At 48.4% G+C, this 22,865-nt stretch overlaps 1 protein-coding gene across 6 annotated transcripts in view; it reads left to right on the forward strand.

Moving 5' to 3' along the window:
* The window catches only part of LOC309354195 (paired box protein Pax-6-like), a gene marked incomplete at its 3' end in the record, with an annotated part of 52,859 nt that overhangs the window by 25,945 nt on the left and 4,049 nt on the right, over positions 1 to 22,865 (forward strand). For 4 of the 6 annotated variants that reach the window (XM_081884222.1, XM_081884223.1, XM_081884224.1 and 1 more), the window contains 6 exons: positions 3,479 to 3,706; positions 14,874 to 15,032; positions 18,629 to 18,711; positions 18,810 to 18,969; positions 19,131 to 19,228; positions 21,313 to 21,454. In XM_081884222.1, coding sequence (XP_081740348.1) covers positions 3,592 to 3,706; positions 14,874 to 15,032; positions 18,629 to 18,711; positions 18,810 to 18,969; positions 19,131 to 19,228; positions 21,313 to 21,454 — 757 coding nt within the window. In that variant the 5' untranslated portion in view covers positions 3,479 to 3,591. Of the gene's footprint in view, positions 1 to 3,478; positions 3,707 to 14,165; positions 14,240 to 14,873; positions 15,033 to 18,628; positions 18,712 to 18,809; positions 18,970 to 19,130; positions 19,229 to 21,312; positions 21,455 to 21,939; positions 22,595 to 22,865 lie in introns of those variants that run through there. The other 2 variants (XM_081884227.1, XM_081884225.1) reach the window with 2 other exon arrangements.

A 22,865-nucleotide genomic window follows, 5' to 3' on the forward strand; every position in this document is an offset into this window, starting at 1 on the left:
TTTGCCCTACATAAGGGCAGGGAACAGCCTCCAGGGTGATTCTTTTAATGCAGCCAACGTTGTCAAGTGGGTTTTATTGCTGGACTTGAATTTGGTAATCTTGGGTTCAAATCCCTCTCATTCCTCCTCATTCCCTTCTCTGTAAAAGAACGTAACGGAGACCTTATTACAACACTTTCCATTTGCATTCTGTGTTTCTTCTGAGGCATTTGACAAAGCATACATGGTGTTTCTTGCCCGTTTTGTCCTCACCTGTGAGGTAGGTTAGAATGAGGGCCGGGAACAGGCCCAATGCCACCCTGTGAGCAAACTCTAGGGCTGGCCAGGAATTTCAACCTGGATCACCACAGGTCCTTGATCAGCCCTCTAACCGCGATACCACAGTGGCTCTCGGTCGATCGGGGATGGTGGGCACTGGTTATTGGCATTAGTCCAGGGGTCAGCAAACTTTTTCAGTAGGAGGCCAGTCCACTGTCCATCAGACCTTGTGGAGGGCCGGACTATATTTTGAAGGGAAAAAAATAAATGAATTCTTATGCCCCACAAATAACTCAGAGATGCATTTTAAATAAAAGGGCACATTTTACTCCTGTAAAAACACGCTGATTCCTGGACTGTCCACAGGCTGGATTTAGAAGGTGATTGTGCTGGATCCGGCCCCTGGGCCTTAGTTTGCCTACCCATGCATTAGTCTGTCTCGAGAGACAATGGAGTTTGCCTCCAGGGGTGAAGTCAAACTGCGGTGTTAGTAGCACCAAAGTGACCTCGCTGGGGGAGCAAGGCTGGGCAGCGTGTATGAGGGTCCTAGGCTGCCCAGAGAACAGGACCCTCCTCTTGGTCTCACTGATGTGGTCCAAAGACAAGCAGAGCTATACATTTGGCACCAGCTTGGCTGCAGGAGGTGCTGGAAGGAGGCGTACAAGGCACTATCCAACCATCTTGGGGACACCACTCTGGATTTGTTTAGGGTTTCTTCCTTAGCCTTTTCTTCTCCTGCAGATGTCCCACAAGGCAGTGGAGGTTTAGGATCAGAATTTCCTTCTCCTAGATGGGCTGCCTTCCCAGGTGGACGAGTCCCACCTGCCCATTACTCCCCCCCACAGCACATGCAGAAAACGCCTTCTTTTTTATAGACATTATTATTATTATTAATTTTTCTATTTTACAGTTTCAAATAAACATTTTATATACTTTCAAATATCCAGTGGCTTCCCTTTTTCTCTTTCCATGGTTCACTTTGCATATCTTACATCCCTGCATGGGTCATGGATGAATGATATTCCAGCTTCTACCTAGGGTTTTAATAGGTCATAAGATTTTATGGTAACTATATTCGTAATGTCTTTTTGTCGGTGTTTGTCCTTTGATGCTATGGCCTGTTGGCTACGCAAATAAAGTCTATTCATTCATTCATTCATCCCTGCATATTTTACAGTAACCATTCCAATCGGTTTTCCACTATTATATCCAGTGCTCTTTAAAAAAAATAAATGTTTAGGGGTACTCTCATTTTCCTACTCATATTGAAATACTGCCCCTCAATGAGGCCAAACTTAGATTCACAAAATGTTTAGGGGTATGCGTACCCCCTGCTTCCCCCACCCAGAAAAAAGCACTGATTATATCCATCAAGTATTTTTTTACTCTGTTTGCTTTATTCTTAAAGCTGCCAGTGTTTTCAGCTGTACACAGTTGTTTTCCGTATACTCGATAAACGTTTTCCATCTTCTTTAAACGTATTCTTCTTGCCCTCTTATTCTATATGTTCCATCTGCCAGTTGCGCATATTCTGTCAACTTAAGTTGCCAATCCTCTTTTAGTTGGGACCTCGCTCACTTTCCGTTTTGGGGCTAACAGAACACATTTTCTGGTAGCTGGGGATTTCTGGCACCTAGGAAAATGCCTTATTTTTATTTTAAAAAAAATATTAAAGATTTCTTAGTTTACAAAAAATGTGTGCATTGTCTCTTTTTTCAAGTTGCGTTTTCTACAGATCAGTTTCATTTGTTGTGAGACATTAGCATTACAGTGTTCGGTTAGGAAGAAAATAGGGGGAAAGAGGGGGGGAATGGTAAGTGGGGTGGGGGTCAGGTGGCAATGCTTCTATTCTTCTACAGTGGTACCTCAGGTTACAGACGCTTCAGGTTACATACGCTTCAGTTTACAGACTCCGCTAACCCAGAAATAGTACCTCGGGTTAAGAACTTTGCTTCAGGATGAGAACAGAAATCATGCGGTGGTGGCGCAGTGGCAGCAGGAGGCCCCATTAGCTAAAGTGGTGCTTCAGGTTAAGAACAGTTTCAGGTTAAGAACAGACCTCTGGAAAGAATTAAGGTACCGCTGTACTTAGTGTATGTGTGGGGTTTTGTGTCAGCATCACTTGTGTGGGTTCTCTTACTATTGGCTTGTTGTGTTTTCTTGGTGGTGAGAGAGGTTGGGGGTGCCCTAGAGTGTGGTTGTCTTTGATTGGCTGTAGTGAGATTGTTTTTCTGTGTGTGTGTGTGTGTGTGTGTGTGTTTGGATCAGGTTAACCAGATTGTTTCATATGCTGTCGGCAGATTATTGTTGTTGTCGTTTTGGACTTTGTATGTGATAAAGGGGAACCATACCAGGGTGAAGGCGTCTTCTTCTATTTGTCCCCATGTCAGTTTCAGATTATTGGTTAGTTTTTCTGATAAGGCTGCTTCCCATACTATCTGATACCAATGGTCCATGCTTACTCCTGACAGGTCTCTCCAGTGTCTGGCTATGATGCTTCTGGCTGCTGAGAGTAGGTGGGTTATGAGGTCTTTGTGATGTGAGTGGGCATTATTATCTTGGAAAATGCCTTCTAGACCGTTGGTCCCACTGTTCCGCTCACTCCACCGAAGCCTGGTACAAAATGCTGTGTGTTAAAGGTGTTGAACGTGGCCACGTATACACCATACATTTAAAACACGTAGCTTCCCTCAAAGAATACAGGGAACTATAGTTCACCACCACAGACCTACAGTTCCAGGCACACTCAACAAACTACAGTTCCCAGGATTATTATGTGCTTTAAATGTATGGTTCTTGTACGATACGATAGTCTTTATTGTCATTGTCCCATACAGAACAATGAAATTGAAAAAGAATCTACACCAGACATTCAAAAACCCACAAGCCTGCTATCCCAGCCTGGTTAACCCCCTAAAAACTCTGATACCCCATAATTAAGTACAATATACTCCCATAGAGACTACCTTACACTGCGTTTAAAACCAAAATCGCATTTGGATAGAAACTGTTTCTCAGGCGGCTAGTCCTAGTCTTTATAACTCTGTACCTTCTTCCAGAAGGCAGAAGCTGAAAGAGATCATTTCTGGGGTGCGGAACTTACTGCAGACTTAGTGGGCGAATTCCTGAATTCCAGGCCCTGTAACTGCGTCCCCCTCTTATCTTTGTATTCAGCACCTGTGGACTAATGGTTTCTCTCTCTCTCTCTCTTGTCTTTCAGGTTTATCTGGGGCAGGGCGAGTGCCCTGCAGCTCGTGTCCCTCCAGGTGTGGGGCATCCATCCAGCAGCCCCACTTCCCTTCTCCCTACCCCTCTGGCCTTCAGCTCCATTCCATGGGGGTGGATGGCATGTATGAGAAGAGCAGAATGCTGAACATACAGAACAGCACGTGGGGCAGCCGCCAAGAGTGGTACCAAGACAGTTTGGTGACAGGACCACCCAACCCTGGTATGAAGGGATGGGGGGTGAATTTGATTCAGTTTACGTTTACTTGCTTAATTTGCAGTTTCTAAAATGATACATCATCATCATTATCATTATTATTATTTATTGAATTTATATACCGCTCTATACCCGGGGGTCTCAGGGTGGTTCACAGAATAAAATCAAGGTATGAAACCACAAATTACATAATAAAAACAAAATCAACCCAATAGCTCTCCCCCCCAAAAAACCACACATTTTAGAAGGGCATAGGTTGTAAAATCAGATCAACCAAAGGCCTGGTTAAAAAGGAACGTTTTTGCCTGGTGCCTAAAGGTGTATAATGAAGGTGTCAGGCGAACCTCCCTAGGGAGAGCATTCCACAGATGGGGAGCCACTGCAGAGAAGGCCCTGTTCTTGTGTTGCCGCCCTCCGGACCTCTCAAGGAGAAGGTACACGAAGAAGGGCCTCAGAAGATGATCTCAGGGTCCGGGTAGGTTCATATGGAAAGAGGCGGTCCTTGAGGTATTGCGGTCCTGAACCATTTAAGGCTTTATAAGTCAAAACCAGCACTTTGAATTGGGCCCAAAAACTAATCGGTAGCCAACGCAGTTAGACCAGGATCAGTGTAATATGCTCAAACCGTCTTGCTCCGGTGAGCAACCTGGCCGCTGAATTCTGCACTAGCTGAAGTTTCTGAATCGTCTTCAGAGGCAGCCCTACGTATAACACATTGCAGTAATCTAACCTTGAGGTTACCAGAGCACAGACAACAGTAGTTAGGCTATCCCTGTCCAGATAGGGGCGTAGCTGGGCCTACATGAACAGAAACAAGGCCAGTGCTTTTTTTACCCTATAAAAGTACCAGTACTCACCAGCAAGCAGGCAGAGGGGCCAGCATGTGGGGAAGGGGCATGGCCTGAGGCCAAGGCTGAGCAGTGAGGGCAGATTAGCTGCTTGATGCTCCCTCGTCCATCCACCCACCTACTGGGTTCTGCCACACAGGTGAACAGGCCTCTGTCGCCCAGGAAGGAGGCAGCAGGGCTCCAGGAACCTGTCAAAGCATCACGTCTCTTTCTCTAAGGTCAGCAAAGGCTTCCCAGGCTTGGGGAAGGAGGCATGAAACTCTGACAGGCCCAAGAACCCTCCCGCCTCCCCCTCCCCAAAAAGGTGACGGTTCTGTGTACGGTTGCGTACTGCCAGGAAAAAAGCCCATCCTTTGATCTCTGCAGTCCTCTGAGCTTTGCAGTTCTCCAGCTGTGCAATGTGTACATAAGTGCATATACTAGGGTAAAGTGTGCATTAAAAAATATACCAAGAGGGCAGGGTGTCATTAGGGAAATTGCTTTGTGAAGACGATGATGGTGATGCTGATTTATTTCTGATACCCTGCCCATCTGACTGGGTTACCCCAGCCACTCTAGGCATTATAAAAACAAGACATCAAACATCAAAATATGTATATGTTACACGGAATTGCATATAAACATATATGTTTGGAGAAATTAGTGCTAATATGCTGATAAATTTTCATGAGGACGTGCGTGTGTGTGTGAAGGTTCAGTGTGCACTGAAGGTTGGAAAAATGAGAAACTCAGATTGACAAATTTGCCTGCCTCTTTCTGTCTGTATAGATCTAGGTATTAATGTTTATTTATATGCCTGCTCTTCCCAGGAACTCAAGGTGGTGCAAATGGTTCTTCCCTCCTAATTTTATCCTCACAGCAACCTTTGAAGGGAGGCTAGGCTGGGAGAGAGTGAGCAGCCCAAGGTTACTTACTGAGCTTCACAAACACACACAAAGATTGCCATTTCCTGCAGTCTGGAGAGTATGAGCTAGGCTTCCCGAGGGGCTAGATCAGGCATGGAGAATCCGTGACCCTCCAGATCTTGCTGGACTACAACTCCCATCATCCTCGATTATTGACCAGGTATGCTGGATCTGATGGGAGTTGGAGCCCAAGAACTTCAGGAGGGGGCACAGGAGAATTCTCCATCTCTGGGCTAGCTAAATGTTGGTGTGCTTACATCTACGCCATACATTTAAAGCATATCCCCGCTCCCCAAGAATCCTGAGAACTGTAGTTTACCCCTCAGGGAGCTACAGGTACCTGGATTCTTACCAAACTACAGTTCCCAGGATTATTGGGGGGTTTTGGGGGGGGGAACCATGTGCTTTATATGTAAGCGATAAGAAAAGCAGGTTTGGGAGAAGGGGATGTAGAGTAGAGAAGTGGCGAGGTGTTCACGCTTGTGCTCTCATCCCTTTCTCCAGTTTAAGCTGTGTCTCCTTTGTGACTTTCGCTCCTTTCAGGTTCCCAATGCTCTGTTCCGGGTTTTCATTTCAACAACAAGTAGCTAGTCCCCCAGAGAAACTCGAGACAGCAGTCAAGGAAAGAGGGAATGTCCCAGGACTTGGCAGTCCATTGCAGCTCCCAACCAATCAGGGCAGCTTGTTCTACATCTAGGGCGAGTGTCAACAGCTGGCACCCTGGCCCACTGCCCTTTGTGTGCTGACACCTGCCCAGGGCCAACAGGTGCTTAAGTCGAGCCACCATTTAAATGTCCCTGCAATGTAACATCACTCCCAAGACTTTGTGGGATGCGTTTACAGTGGCTGAAGCCAGCCGCCCAGTCCTGCTCAGAGAATTGTTGTTGCTTCCGGAACTGTCTGCATGTTGTATCAAATATCAGTGCTGGGTTGGTTTGAGGCAGAAGTTCAGGTCAATTTGCTTTTTAATACGAAACTACCGAATTCGCCGGAAGAAAACGCAAGCCAAAAACACAGCTGTTGCCCGAAAATTGCATTTCTCTGAATTTTGTGACACAGCTTTCCCATCGAGCAATGTGCATAAAAACCTGCATGCAAGGGGGGAAATTGCGTTTAAAAATGCACTTAAGTGAGAACAGCATACGAAACGTGCATGGAGTTAGGGGGAGATTGCTCGGGGAAATGTGCACTCTACATTTTTGTGAGCACTTGCAAAAGACATTGCAAGCTGATGCAAAAATGTGGAGAACTGAACTGAAGATGGGGAAAAGCAGAAGCTAAAGCTAAGAGATTCACCCATCCCCAGATGTGGGTGTACTCTTGTAACAACAGGCAAGCTCTGGGTTTCTCTCAAAGTCCTTACCTAAGGAAGTGATGCCCTTTTACCTGGCAACATTTTTGTGCTGGTCCCGGGGGGAAGGTTACTGTTACCGTAGTCAAGATTCAGTCCTGAGTCACTAGCCTGGAATTAGTCCACAAGGTGCGAGGCGAGGTCCGAAGCAGGGAGCCGGGCGGGGACAGGAACACTCAAAGATCAGAAGCAGGAAGCCGGGCGGGGAACAGGAACACTGGAGGAACAGGACTGGATGCTGGCCGAAACAGCTCTTCGATGACGACATTGCTCCCGCAACCTGGGACCGGGCTGACTGGCCTTTATCTTTTCTGAGGCCAGGGGCGGTCCTGGCCCCCAGGAGCCCCGCCTCCCCTGGCCTTAAAGCGAGCACTCCTCCTGGGAGAAACCAGTTCCCTTTGCCTCTCTGCCCTAAGCCTCTGCAGTTCAGGAGAGGCTGAAGGGTTACTGGGTCCAGGGGAAGACTCACCTGAAGGCACTGAATCCTCAACCACCTCTGGGGCCAGAATGGATTCACCTGGTGCCTGCTCCTGAGGATCCGGCCCAGGTGCAGGCTCCTCAGAATCAAGGCCCTGCCCCAGTTCAGCCGGCCCTGGAGGCGGGGACTCCTGTGCCAGCTGGGATTCCTCCGGTTCACTCTCAGAATCGGAATCCCAGGCCATCACAATTTTGGGTTTTCAGTCTGAAACCTTGGAGAGCAACTGTCAAATCAGTGTAGACAGTGCTGAGCTAAGTGGACCCAGTGCTCTGCCTCCGTATATGGGCAGCTTCCCATGCCCCTATCTCAAGGGGTAACCAGCTCACCTCCGTGGGTGCAATGTGGCATGTTCACACAGAGTCCATAGAAGGCATGCTCCGCAATCCCATAATTCAGTTACAGGGCCCACTGTCATAAGCAGTAGCCATTGGTTCCATTGACCACAGTTGGAAGTAGTAATGCTTCTGAATATTAGTTGGTGGAAGCCAAAGGAGGGGACAGTGCTGTTGTGCTTGGGTGCTGCTTGTAGGTTTCCCACAGGTGGACCACTGTGAGAACACGGATGATGGACTCAACAAGCCATTGGCCTGGTCCAGCCAGCTCTTGTTATATTCTTGAACTGGGATTGGGTTGATTTATGGAGGATATGCCTCTACAGTGGCTTTATGGAGCAGTATGCCTCTGTAGAAGATATGGAGGCAGTGAGAGATTTTACTTTCTTGGGCTCCATGATCACTGCAGATGGTGACAGCAGTCACGAAATTAAAAGACACCTGCTTCTTGGGAGAAAAGCAATGAGAAACCTAAACAGCATCTTAAAAAGCAGAGACATCACCTTGCCAACAAAGGTCCGTATAGTTAAAGCCATGGTTTCCCCAGTAGTGATGTATGGAAGTGAGAGCTGGACCATAAAGAAGGCTCATCGCCAAAGAATTGATGCTTTTGAATTGTGGTGCTGAAGGAGACTCTTGAGAGTCCCATGGACTGCAAGAAGATCAAAATAAGGAAAATAAGGAAGATGGCTGCCAAATGCTTGAAGCAGGGTTTTGAGTTTTAAGGCCAAGGCAAGTTTCTGCTCTATAACCAACCCGTAGCACTTGTTTTTATCCTTTCTTCCATTTTACTTCTTAACTCCTACCCATAAGTAGACAAATATTCTCATTCACATCTCACATACACATCCCAGAAGTGGAGAACTAGGGTCCTCCAACTTATTATGGTAACAGAATCTTCCTTTTCATAGTTTTTTAAAAATTAAATAAATAGTATGTTACTAGTCCTCATCACTCTAGAGATCTGTTTGGAAAGTGGCTAGAGCAGCAGTTCTCAACCTGTGGGTCCCCAGATGTTGTTGGACTACAACTCCCAGCATCCCTGAGCTCTGGCCTTGCTAGCTAGGGTGATGGGAGTTGTAGTTTAACAACATCTGGGGACCCACAGGTTGAGAAAGGCTGGGCTAGAAGGACACTGCACTCCTCAGTGAATCACCAATCTCACTTGAGCATTTGCCCCTCGGTGGTGCTGTTGGGCGCCAGCAATCTTTGACAGCAGCAGACTGTTCCTTTTTTCTCTCATGCCAGATCAAATGCACTTAGCACCGCTAAGTTGTGAGGCATTCATTCATTGGGGTGGATGAACATCCCCAATGTTTGGAATTTTTTTTGTGGGGGGAGGTTGTTGTTTAGTCATTTAGTTGTGTCCGGCTCTTCGTGACCCCATGGACCAGAGCACGCCAGGCACTCCTGTCTTCCACTGCCTCCTGCAGTTTGGTCAATCTCATGTTGGTAGCTACGAGAACACTGTCCAACCATCTCGTCCTCTGTCGTCCCCTTCTCCTTCTGCCCTCCATCTTTCCCAACATCAGGGTCTTTTCCAGGGAGTCTTCTCTTCTCATGAGGTGGCCAAAGTATTGGAGCCTCAGCTTCAGGATCTGTCCTTCCAGTGAGCACTCAGGGCTGATTTCCTTCAGAATGGAGAGGTTTGTTCTTCTTGCAGTACATGGGACTCTCAAGAGTCTCCTCCAGCACCATAATTCAAAAGCATCAATTATTCGGCGATCAGCCTTCTTTATGGTCCAGCTCTCACTTCCACACATCACTACTGGGAAAACCATAGCTTTAACTATACAGACCTTTCTTGGCAAGGTGGAGGGGTCCTTAATGAAATCCTCAGTCCCAACCTCCTGACTCCTCTTGCTTTTTGCTAACCCATGAGGTTCTGCAGCCTTCTAAAACAATGAGAACTGCCATCACATAACATAAAGGGGGCTGGACTGGATCCCTTACCACTTGAGCATCGAACACTCCTGCCTAGAGCCTCAATTCCCACACCAGCCTTGTGTGCCGCCCAGCCTAGTATCTAGATGAGATATACGGCTCTTTCCTGCCCCTCCTTTCCCAGGCCACAGAGTTTCAGGAGGTCCATCCTGTTTATTGGGAGAGTTTATCTATCATTTGTAGATGAAGAGGAAGTGCCCCAGATTGACCCTTGTGGGGAGTGATTGGTAACATCTGGAGATGCTTTGAGTGGTTTCCTATTATTATTATTATTATTATTATTATTATTATTATTATTATTATGATTAAATTTACTTAAACTTATTAGTCGCTTTTTTATTTTACAAAAAGTAACTCAAAGCGACTTACAGGCATACATGCATATGTAACAGAGAATTTTAAGACAGCATAAAATTAATCGGAGGATAACTTTAAGACAATTGCTGCTGAGATTCTAAATCACCTCCATCAAGTTTATTCCTGTGGCTTATTGCTCTCTAATAATGAAACAACTCATGTTGTGATAACCCCTGACAACTGCTGCTATCCTTCATGTGGTTGAGTCAGGTGTCACAGATAATAATAATAATAATTTATTATTTATACCCCGCCCATCTGGCTGGGTTTCCCCAGCCATTCTAGGCGACTTCCAGCAAAATATTAAAATACAATAATTCATCAAATATTAAAAGCTTCCGTAATCAGGGCTGCCTTCAGATGTCTAAAAGTCAGATAGTTGTTTATTTCTTTGACATCGGGGGGGGGGCATTACACAGGGCGGGTGCCACTGCAGAGAAGGCCCTCTGCCTTATTTCCTTCCAGCAGCTAAACCAAACATTGGCAGGTGCCTTGTTCGTGACGTAGCCTTCTGTCCCCACCAAGACTTCCAGGAAGCAAATATATGGCTTTTCATCTCTTGTCTGAAAAACATGTCCAAATTATTTGAGAACCAAATAGCCTGTGATTTCATTGAATTGCAGAGTTGGAAGGGACCATGAGGGACATCTATTCCAACCCTCTGCAATGCAGGAATCTTTTGCCCAAGGTTGAGCTCGAGCCCACAATCCTGAATTTAAGAGTCTCATGCTCTAGCAACTGAGCTAACTCTAAATATGCTGCACAATCTCTGCGGCCCATTTTGTGTCCCTGTCCAGCTAGCGCCTATAGACCCACCCTGGTTATGTTACTTCTGATCCCCTTGATCCGCTAGATCACCCACCTGGTCTGGAGGAATCTCTCCGGTTTTGGTTTCTCTCTTCCAACCTGCTTCCAACCTTTCTGTTCATTTTACTCTGTTTCTGCATCAGTTTGCAAACATTATTTTTTCGAAAACGTCAATGTGGAAATTTGTGTGCGTTTTCGTTTTCCTTCTCTCTGAACAGATGCACCTTCTCAAGCAAGTTCCCCAAACACAATGCATTTTTATCAATTCCCCCACCCAAAAACCACACCCACTGTTATGCATGCTTTTGCACATATACAGTCATACCTCGGGTTGAATGTGCTTCAGGTTGAGCGTTCTCAAGTTACGCTCCGCGGCAACCCGGAAGTAACGGAGCGCGTTGCTTCTGGGTTTCACCGCTTGCGCATGCGCAGACGCTCAAAATGATGTCACGCGTATGCGCGGAAGCAGCAAAATACGACATGCGCAGATGCGCAGTCGTGTCTTCTGTTCTATTCAGGATGCGAACGGGGCTCTGGAACGGATCCCATTCGCATCCCGAGGTACCACTGTATGCCTCTTTTTTTGGGGGGTGCACATTCTTTTGGGTTTGATGAACTGCGTTTGAAAATGCAGAAAAGCACAGATTTTGCAGGACAGCTGTGCTTGGGTTCTCAGTGCAACTTGGATAGGGTCGCGTCTGAACATATTTCTGCCCTGTTCCTAACAACCCACACCACTTCCACCCCGATCTTCCGGGTTCTGTTATCGTGTGGTCCCCATCTACAAAGACAGGCCGTGCTACTGCTGTTTCTCTCTCTGTGTGTTTTTTTCTCTGTATGTGTTCGTCCATCTGTGCTGTTTTTAGATCCTATGCATGGCCTCCCCTCTTCTGACTTCCCTTCACTCCTCAACCTCTCCCCCCTCTGCCCCCCCCCACATCAACCACCACCACCGCCCCTCCCTCCTGCCTCATTTCCCCTCCAGGCTTATACAAGTGTGTTTCCTCCTCCTGCATTCTGCAAAGATCTCTCAGCAAAAAAAAAAAGAGAGAGAGAGAGAAAGCAGAGCTGATGGGGATGTGGGGACGGAGCCGGGGCGAGTCGTGGGGGGGGTGCGTTGGGGGCTGGGGCGGAAAGTGGAGCAGCGGGGAAAGGGGGAAGGGATCCTGACAACACTATGTCTGGGCCCGGGCCAAGCAGAGACACTCTTCACCAAGGGGGCCTTTTGGATCTCATTGCTTCGGGGGCTACAAAGGACTCGGGGAAGGGGGGGGCAAGGGAGCAGGCAGTGTCGCCTCGCATTAGAGCACTGCGGCTGATGCCGTGGCTGTGCGTCGCCTGCGGAGATCTGAGTGCCTGGCTTCGCGGCGGCAGAAGAAAGGTCACCGTTCAGACCACATCTCCCCTGGGATAAAAAGGTTAAACCCTCGTGGGCTCCCCGAACCCGCCCACCGTCCCCCTCTCCTGGAGACCCCGGTCCCCAAACCCGTGGTCTCCCTTGCACTGCGCCAGCCACAAAGAAGTGTCCCCCTCCCTTCCGTGCCCAACTCAGGAAACGCTTCGCTGAATGAGAACTTCTTGTTTGCAAGAGGCCTGAACTCTTCAGCCTCATCGGCTCAGCCTCTCTCTCTCCCCTTCCTGCCTCCATTTGTTGGCTTTCTTCTCCCCCACTCTTAACCCCATATGTCTTGGGGTTGCAGTGGAAGAAAACTCTGGCTATTTCTCTACACACACAAACACCCAGTGCTGCAACCGGCATCGGTTCTGCACCTTGAGTGTGCAGCGATGGATTAACGAATTCTTAACACCGACTAATTAATCATTCATTAACTCTTTATAAACTATTAACGAACAGTTGTCACTGCGAACAAGCACCATACCAGTTAGCCCTGGGGGGGAAGAGACAGGATGAGAGAGGAGTGGTGTGTGTGTGTGTGGAAAGCAAGGCTTAGAGCAGTAGCAGAGGCACCAACTTCTCTGGAGGTTTGAGGGGGCCAGACGCGATGTCGTGACATGGAGCCCTCTGAACACCGAGGAAGCCGTGTTCCTCAAAAAAAGATTGGGGGACTCCAAAGTGCATCGGCCTACAGGAGCCGGCACTCTTGGTCAGTAGGATGAAGGCATGTGGGACGCAGGCCTGAGATGGAAGATGGGGGGTTTGGGGTGGAGGAGTTTAGGGGTGTAACCCCCTGTGACCTGGCTCTAGGTGTGGGGGTACCCTGGGCATGGTGCCCTCTAGTGGCCCGGCTTGGTCAGCAAAGCCTTGGCAGAGTTAACAAGAGGTGAGGAAGGGAAAACATTTATAATTTATTTTTAATTTAATTTATATGCCACCCTTCACCCGAAGATCACAGAGCTGTTTATAGTACAGTGGTACCTCAGGTTAGATATGCTTCAGGTTACATACGCTTCAGGTTACAGACTCCACTAACCCAGAAATAGTGCTTCAGGTTAAGAACTTTGCTTCAGGATGAGAACAGAAATTGTGCTCCGGCGGCAGCAGCAGGAGGCCCATTAGCTAAAGTGGTGCTTCAGGTTAAGAACAGTTTCAGGTTAAGAACGGAATTAAGTACTTAACCCGAGGTACCACTGTATTAAAACACATAATAACCAAAGTAACCGAGTGGATCCAGCCGGCGTTTTAATGTCTCATAGTGCCCCAGAGAAATGGTACACTAGAGCATCATGGGAAATCAAAATGGAGCGCCTATTGGGGCAACTGCCCAACTGTGCCAGTTTTTGCAGAGGCAATCAGGGCTTTCCTCAGGTTCAAAAATCTGCCCCTAAAATCTCCCCTTCCGAGGTTGGAATAAAAATTATACAGGTTCGATTCTGGTCTGACTTTGGCGAGTCTGCCTAATGTTATTTGGATAGGCTATTTCCCCACCTGACACAGGAAATTTGTTTTCGTTGGGGAGGGTGGGTAGGAACTGGGGTAAAGTAAGGTATTTGTGGGATGTGGTGGGGAGACACACAGTGCACAGTTTAACTCTGGGATTGGCTCGTGTGAAATGCCTGCGACAGCCTGAATGGCTTTAAAAGAGGATCGGACAAATTCATGACTGTCCAGGGTTTCAGACAGGCTTCTCTTAGGCCTAACTGAAGATGCAGGGGGTTGAGCCCGGAATCTTCTGTATGCAAATGAGACGCTGTGCTAATGAACTGTAGCCCTTCCTCAGAAGTCCTGGGTTCAGATTTGCAGTGGGTCACTGATGTGCTGAGAGAACCGGCACGGTTTAGTACTTTGAGCATGTGGCTAGGACTGTGGATCCTTGGCTTCAAATCAGTGCACAGTGCTCACTGGGCAACCTTGGGCACTGCCTCTCAGCCTAGCCTCCCTCACAGGGTTGTTGTGAGGATAACATAGGGGGAGGTGGGACCATGCACACTACTGACTTGAGCACCTTAAAAAAGGGGTGAGATATACACCTTTAGACGCCGGGTGAAAACATTCATCTTCAACCAGGCCTTTGGCAAGAAATGTCCTTTTAAATGTGCTTGAGGAGGGGAATTACTGGTTTGCTTTTGTTCTTATTTTTATTATGTATTTTTTATATATATATACGGTGGTACCTCGGTTCTCGAACATAATCTGTTCCGGAAGACCGTTCGAGTTCTGAAACGTTTGAAAACTGAGGCACAAAGGGCTGTCGGCAGATTCAATTGAGAAAATTGAAAAACACACAGCGGAAGCCGTTTGACTTCTGAGGCGTGTTTGAAAACGGAAGCATTTACTTCCGGGTTTTCGGCGTTTGGGTTCCAAAATGTTTGTCAAGGGAGACGTTCGAGAACCAAGGTGCCACACTGTATATTGTAATCTTATGTTGTGAACTGGCCTGAGATCTGCGAATGAAGGATGGTATGATGATGATGATCTAACAGCAGCAACAACAACAATACAAAATGGAATAATAATAATAATAATAATAATAATAATAATAATAATAATACTATAGCTGACCAGGATTTGAACCTGGATCTCCCTAGTCCTAGCCTACCATACTAGTTCATTCTCAATAACAATTACAACCACCTTGCATATTTAATATGCAATAGGAATCATGATTAATAAATGAAGATGATGTAAGGGGGGTGGATGGGGTTTTTTGCCTTCCTTTCTTCATATCTCCATTCTGCAATCCAACCACCAGATAGTTGCCAACAGCTGGAGAGTGGCTTGGACCCTGAGCACCCGCAAGGTGCAAGCACCCAAGACCTAGATGAGTCCCAAATCCGTTTGCAGCTGAAGCGCAAATTGCAAAGGAACCGGACGTCTTTCACCCAGGAGCAGATAGAGGCGCTGGAGAAAGGTGAGGACAAAGGTGGCTGACAACAGGTGAGGTTGCCAGCTGGCTAGAATTTCATCTTTCTGGTTAGCAGCCCGAACTGGAGCATTTTGCGCGAGGGAAAGAAAAACGGCGCCCGCTGTTTGCACTTTTAGCAGATGTGTGTGGACATCGTGTGTGCGCATTAACTGAGTTGCAACTGAGAGAGCTTTTCTTAAAGGTAAACAAGGCAGACTCATCCATCCCACAACGAACACATGGCAATTGCCTCTGATAAACGGTGTGCAGAGGTGGGTAGCACCTCTTTCTATCTGCACATATGTGCCTTTGCCACCTTACAATTCAAACTAATTATAGTCAACCCCCTGCAATTCAGGAATATGCAGCTGTCCCATACGGGGATCAAACCTGCAACCTTGGCATTGCCAGCCCCACAACTGAGCTATCCAGAGAGCCATGCAGCTGGTTAGGCTTGGTGTCTAAGACTTGAGTCCTCTTACCTTCACCCTGAGGTGTCTCTCAGCTGAGGGGTCGCCATTCTTATCAGGCAGGTTATGGCTGGAAATCTTCTTATTCCATCCATATTTAATTTCCTACTTGGATAGCCTGCACCGTGTACATGTGAATTAGGAAGGGAATTAGGAAGAGATTGTGCGTGTGTGTTTTATTGATGTGGGAGACCCCATGACCCGCGCTAGCCTTCCATGGGTATAGCCTCTCAATTCTTCCCAAGTTGCAGTTCCCTCCAAATGGGTTTTGTGTCATTACCTACACTGACTTGTTATATGACGGCAGGTGAAGAAGATGGAGGGGGGAAACCAAGGTCTTTTTGATGCATCCTGGGACGCGGGTGGTGCTGTAGGTTAAACCACAGAGCCTAGGACTTGCCGATCAGAAGGTTGGCGGTTCGAATCCCCGCGACGGGGTGAGCTCCTGCCAACCTAGTGATTTGAAAGCACATCAAAGCGCAAGTAGATAAATAGGTACCACACCGGCGGGAAGGTAAACGGCGTTTCCGTGCGCTGCTCTGGTTCGCCAGAAGCGGCTTAGTCATGCTGGCCACATGACCCGGAAGCTGTACACCGGCTCCCTCGGCCAATAAAGCGAGATGAGCGCCGCAATCCCAGAGTCAGCCACGACTGGACCTAATGGTCAGGGGTCCCTTTACCTTTAAGAACGTCCCATTCAAACAGGAGTTGCAGATAAGGCCCCAGTGCTACCACGAGTGCAGCTTTTAAAACTCCCCTGGCGCTGTCAGTGGCAGCAGAAGAATTTTTTGTGGGAAGACAGTTACGCTCAGTATGGATTGCACTAAATCTCACACAGTGGATATCCTTAAACTTCTGAACAACTGGACGGTGTGATTTAGATTGATATTTTGTTTTCCGAAAAACCTCTCATGAGAAACGGTAACTCTGCATATGTTCAGAGGCACTTCGCTGACAATGTAATATTTTTTTTTAATCAGTTGCGGCAGTCTTGTTATATCAAGGTGGGACCTAAGAGGAGAAGATATGTGTGGCCATCTGGTGGGCCAGAGTGGTACTGCAGCCTTGATGCACAGCTTGCTTTCTTGACCTTGCCTTGCAAGCCGTGCCGCTTTTAAACAATAAGCTGGTCTGCAGGGGTAGGGGACCATTTGCACCCTGAAGGCTGCATTCTCTTCTGGCCAACCTGAGCATGGTGGATGGGGCCAGTGGGCAGAGCTATGGATGTGAATTTTGCATCGTAGGCTAGTTTCCACACATTCCCCGCTCTCTTACTCTCCATCTGGGTGAACAAGAGGCAGGAGCAGAGATCAAGGGCACATTCAAGCCAGGCAAAAACACTCAAGGAAGGTGTGGAGGAAGGCCTGAGGAGAGCAGGGTGTGTGTGGTCAAGAGCTGGACAGATTGGTCTAGAGCATCCTTTCTCAACCTGTGGGTCCCCATATGTTGTTGGACTACAACTCCCATCATCCCTAGCTAGCAAGGCCAGAGCTCAGGGATGATGGGAGTTGTAGTCCAACAAATACCTAGGGACCCAAAGGTTGAGAAAGGCTGCTCTAGAGAGAGTTGTCTTTTCCCACCAGGCCCTCATGTAATGGAAGCAGAGAATCTGCAGCCCATGCTGCCTTCTTCTGGTAAAGGAAAAGGGACCCCTGACCATTAGGTCCAGTCATGGCCGACTCTGGGGTTGCGGCGCTCATCTCGCTTTATTGGCCAAGGGAGCCAGCATACAGCTTCTGGGTCATGTGGCCAGCATGACTAAGCCACTTCTGGCGAACCAGAGCAGCACACAGAAATGGCGTTTACCTTCCCACCAGAGTGGTACCTATTTATCTACTTGCACTTTGACGTGCTTTTGAACTGCTAGGTTGGCAGGAGCAGGGACCGAGCAACGGGAGCTCATCCCATTGCGGGGATTTGAACCGCCGACCTTCTAATCGGCAAGTCCTGGGCTCTGTGGTTTAACCTACAGCGCCACCCGCGTCCCCCTGCTTCTGGTAGTAGGTGCTAGTCTTTCTGTGTAACATAGTTCCAGGGAGCCAGAAAAGAAGACAAGAAGGAAGAAGCAGCTGCGGGAGTGGGAAGTCGGTGTTTCTGATCAAAGGGGACTTGCCTTCTTCAGCAGCTGTAGATTTCTACGGCACAGGGAATGTTGGTTCTTGCAGAGCTCCTGGACCAGAGTCCTTGGAGTCAGAGAAGCGATGCTGCTTGGCAGAGTGGCTTCCTCCTCAACTTTTTCAAGCAGGCCTAATCATGGCTATCACCATGGGCAATTCCTCAAAGCCCAAGGTCTCATCCCCTCAAGAGGGAAAGTGGGATCCTGTGGGCATGACAGTACGTGACACAGTGGATGACATCTGCAGGGCTGTTAAACCCCAGCAGAAGATTGAGAGCATCTCTGCGGAAGTGAACAGCAGGTGTGAGCTACCTGGAGAATGCAATACCCCTGTGCTCCACTAGTGGGCAGGATGGAGATGGTTCTACGCTGCCACCCTTCCAATACATACCCTACTTGTTGTGTCCAGCTAATAAATAGTCCTGAGCCCATGGTACAGTTTTGCAGATTGATTCAGATATACTTTGCTGGCATGATAAGGAATTTGAGCACTGACAAAGTAATATGGCAGTCCTATGCCCCTTAAGGGGATGCGGGTGGCGCTGTGGGTTAAACCACAGATCCTAGGGCTTGCCGATCAGAAGGTCGACGGTTCGAATCCCCGCGACGGGGTGAGCTCCCGTTGCTCGGTCCCTGCTCCTGCCAACCTAGCAGTTTGAAAGCACGTCAAAGTGCAAGTTGATAAATAGGTACCGCTCCGGCAGGAAGGTAAACGGCGTTTCCGTGCGCTGCTCTGGTTCTCCAGAAGCGGCTTAGTCATGCTGGCCACATGACCCGGAAGCTGTACGTCAGCTCCCTCGGCCAATAAAGCGAGATGAGCGCCGCAACCCCAGAGTCGGTCACGACTGGACCTAATGGTCAGGGGTCCCTTTACCTTTTATGCCCCTTAAGGCATGCTATAATAGGGTGTAAGAACATGGGACAAGGTTCTACTTCACCAGGGGCTATAAATGATGGGGAAACAGGGGAAACATGTCTCCCAAACTCTGACTCCCTCGCCCTCCCATCTTCCTCAGAATTTGAGCGCACTCACTACCCCGACGTCTTTGCCCGTGAACGCCTGGCAGCAAAGATCGACCTCCCAGAGGCCCGGATCCAGGTATGGCAAGGGGATCCGCTTGGCTGTGGGACAGGCCAGCCTACGCTTCCTTCTCATTCCCCGTTGATTCCATTCCACTGTTCTTCCCCCCCGTCCAGGTCTGGTTCTCCAACCGCCGAGCTAAGTGGCGCCGGGAGGAGAAGCTGAGGAACCAGAGGCGCCAGGCGGGGGGCACCGGGGGCCACCTGAGCATAAACAGCAGTTTTGGCTCCGCGGGCAGCACTGTCTACCAGTCCCTCCCCCAGCCGACGGGGTCAGGTGAGGGCCGTGGACCCGGCTGACTCGTTCCCATTCCCCCATTCTTTCTTGGCTAACCCATCCCTTTCTGTCTCAGGGAGGCCCTGTTGAACATGGCACTGGCTCCCAGTAAGAAGGGCTGTCCACCATTGACAACCACATGACTTCTCTCTCTGTTACAGGCACCATGTTGGGCCGTACGGAAAGCGCCCTCAGCAACAACTATGGCGCCCTTCCACCCTTGCCCACCTTCTCTATGGCCAACAGCCTCCCTATCCAGGTAAGCTTCTCAGAACCCCTTCTCAGGCTGAAGACCACATTCCCATAGCTGTCAACCTTCCCTTTTTTTGTGGGAAATTCCCTTATTCCAGTGCCGTTTCCCGTTGCTTCCCGCTGCTATCCCAGATTGTTAGATATCCTGTAGACTGTCCCCGGGATAGGTGAGGCTGCTGATCCCTTATTTTCAAGGATGCTGATCCCTTATTATCAATTCTGAAAGTTGACATTCCCTTCTGGGGATTCCCTTCTATGCATTCCCTTCTGGGCAAGCTTCCGAGAGCCACATGCTGGAGTGGGTGGGGCCAAAGGCAAAAAGTGGGCGGGGCAACAGATGAGAATCTTTCCTATTGTTAGAGGTTGTTTTGCTAGAGGCGAAAGTTCAGAGGTTCCCAAACTTATTTGGCCTACCCCATCCCCCTAGAAATCTACCTTCTTTAAGCAAACAAACAGAAAGATGCAGTGACAAATGTGCATTCTTTTATGTATCTGTATTTCTACGTCCTACGTCCTGCGACATAGCAAAGGGAGATATTGTAAACCAGACACCTTGAAGCCGCAGCCTGCCTGCCATTGGACAAATAGGCAGGCAAGCGGCGGTCCGTTCCCTAGGCCTGGGTGAAGCCAAAAAGGGTCCACCCAATCCTAGGAAAGCCCTTCACCTCCAGCACGACTGCAGGATCCAGGGGAGGTGGTTTTTGCCATCCCGCAACGGCGCCTCACCTGCCGGTTAAGTGTCATTACACAACAGATAAAAATGTATGAATGGTTTTTCCTAATTTTCTTCTTTCTTAATGCTTCCACTGCCCCCTTATTTTTATCCAATAAGAATAAGAATTTATTGTTTATTCCCTGCCCATCTGGCTGAGTTTCCCCAGCCACTCTGGGCGGCTTCCAATCGAGTGTTAAAACCAATACAGCATTAAATATTAAAAACTTCCCTAAACAGGGCTGCCTTCAGATGTCTTTTAAAGATAAGATAGCTGCTTATTTCCTTCACATCTGAAGGGAGGGCATTCCACAGGGCGGGTGCCACTACTGAGATGGTCCTCTATCTGGTTCCCTGTAACCTCACTCCTCACAATGAGGGAACCAATGCTACGCAATTGCACCTGAGGCTACTACTGCCCCCCTGGATCATTCCAGTGCCCTCGCCCTGCCCACTTTAGGAAACACTATTATTATTATTATTATTATTATTATTATTATTATTATTATTATTATTTACTGAGTTTATATACCACCCTATACCTGGGGGTCTCAGGGCGGTTCACAGAATAAAATCAAGATATAAAACCACAAAATACCTAATAAAAATAAAAACAACAACCCTATAGCCCCCCCCCCAAAAAACACATTTTAAAAGGGCATAGGATGTAAAATTGGATCAACCAAAGGCCTGGTTAAAAAGGAAAGTTTTTGCCTGGCGCCTAAAGGTGTATAATGAAGGCACCAAGCGAACTTCCCTGGGGAGAGCATTCCACAGACAGGGAGCCACTACAGAGAAGGCCTGTTCTTGTGTTACCACCCTCGAGACATCTTGAGGAGGAGGCACATGAAGGAGGGCCTCAGAAAACAATCTCAGGGTAGGTTCATATGGAAAGAGTCGGTCCTTGAGGCATTGCGGTGCTGAGCCATTTAAGGCTTTATAGGTCAAAACAAGCACTTTGAATTGGGCCCGGAAACTAATTGGTGGCCAGTGCAGTCAGACCAGGATCGGTGTAATATGCTCAGACCATCTTACTCCGGTGAGCAACCTGGCAGCTGAATTCTGCACCAGCTGAAGTTTCCAAACCATCTTCAGAGGTCTTTCATCCAGATGGGGAGAAGGCATTATCGGAGTTCAAGATTCCATGTCCTAGCCAGGCAAAGACACCTGGGATGTGAAGCAGGACTGGCGAGGGGTGTGGCCTGGGGAGAGGAGATGTGGCCTGGGGAGAGGGGCGTGGCCTGAGGTGCCACACCCTGGAGCTGAAGACACCTGCCTTAAAGACACATATTCAGGGCCAGGCAGGCAGGAAGGCTGATTGAGATCCTTTGCTGCTGCTAACCTCCTTTCCTCTGTTGCATCTTGTCTGCCCCCCACAGCAGGCCGTGCCCCCTGTGGCCAGCCAGACGTCGTCTTACTCCTGCATGCTCCCCGGCGGCTCGTCCGTGCGAAGCTATGATTCATACACGCCCTCCCAGCTCTCCTCTCATAACCTGAGCTCCAGCAACGGGGCCTCTACTGGTAACAGAAGGGCTGGGGGAATGGCCGGTGTGGAGCGAGGGAAGGGATGGGAGCCTGACACTAGGGATCTGGGATAAAGCAGGGTTTGCAGCAACTGGTGGGGAAGAGAAGGGGCACTGGTGGGGCACTGGTCAGCCACAGTTGCTTAACAGCCATGGGAAGTAACACCCCCCCCAAAAAAGCCAACCATATAAAACCATGTAGGAAGAAGCACAAGGAATGCTGGAATCCTTCCTGGGCAGTGATTATATTGTGAAATGCATAATGTGGCTTCTAGTATGCATTTTTAGAAATCCCACATTCTGCATAAAGTGTAAATAAAACAACTTTCCAGTTCTTGCGATCTTGGAGCGCTAGTTAAAAACATGTGTTGTCAGCTTCTGCTAAAACAAACACAGTGTGTTTTTCACTTGTCAAGGCTGGTGTGCACATACGCCTAGCATAATTTCAGCTACCGCACTCTGACTTAGACTCTTCCTTTATAGAGATCACAAGCCAATAGTCAGCCCCAGGAAGGAAAAGATACTGAACGTGAAATTTTGAATTCTGCAAAAGGCTCCCCAAAGTCAGGCAACTGGGTGAAGTCTGGAAGTGACTTTTTTCGTTCTTTCAAATGGTCAGACATAATCCACTCCAGTTTTGGGCTTTGGGGTGTGGCTGTTCAGCCCTGTCTCACTGCACAGGAGCATAAGAAATTATACTAATTCAGACCATGATTGGTCCACCTAACGCAGTATGTGGCCAATACGTTCACTGGCAGCAGTTCTCCAGGATTTCGGGTCAGAGTCTTTCTCACTGAACTTACAGCTTCAGAATAGAACTGCATCAGTGCTTTTGCTCTCTGCCATTTGAGCTCTGTGGGCATTAACCTTGACCTTGCCATTACTAGTGGGTGAAGGAGCTTTGCCAGCGAGTGGGCTTCCCCTTCCCCTCTGGCTCCAGCTTTTCCCTTTGCTCTGGCAAATGCTGAAGCACAGAGCAGCTCTCTGCATGCCTTGCTGCTTGCACAGCTGCAAATAAGCCCTGGAATGGAAGCTTCTCAAGCACCAGAAGCATGCTGTAGTGTCTGGACACTTATGCCACAGGACTCTATTGTCTGCCTCCCATGCAAGCACAATATATTATTTGCAGAAGTGTACTCAATACAATTAGGGACACGGGTGGTGCTGTGGGTTAAACCACAGAGCCTAGGACTTGCTGATCAAAAGGTCGGCAGTTTGAATCCCAGCGATGGGGTGAGCTCCTGTTGCTCAGTCGCAGCTCCTGCCAACCTAGCAGTTTGAAAGCACGTCAAAGTGCAAGTAGATAAATAGGTACCGCTCTGGTAGGAAGGTAAACGGCGTTTCCATGCGCTGCTCTGGTTCGCCAGAAGCGGCTTAGTCATGCTGGCCACAGGACCCGGAAGCTGCAC

The sequence above is a fragment of the Podarcis melisellensis genome (genome assembly GCF_964234715.1).
Source record: "Podarcis melisellensis genome assembly, chromosome: 13".
Lineage (NCBI taxonomy): Eukaryota > Metazoa > Chordata > Lepidosauria > Squamata > Lacertidae > Podarcis > Podarcis melisellensis.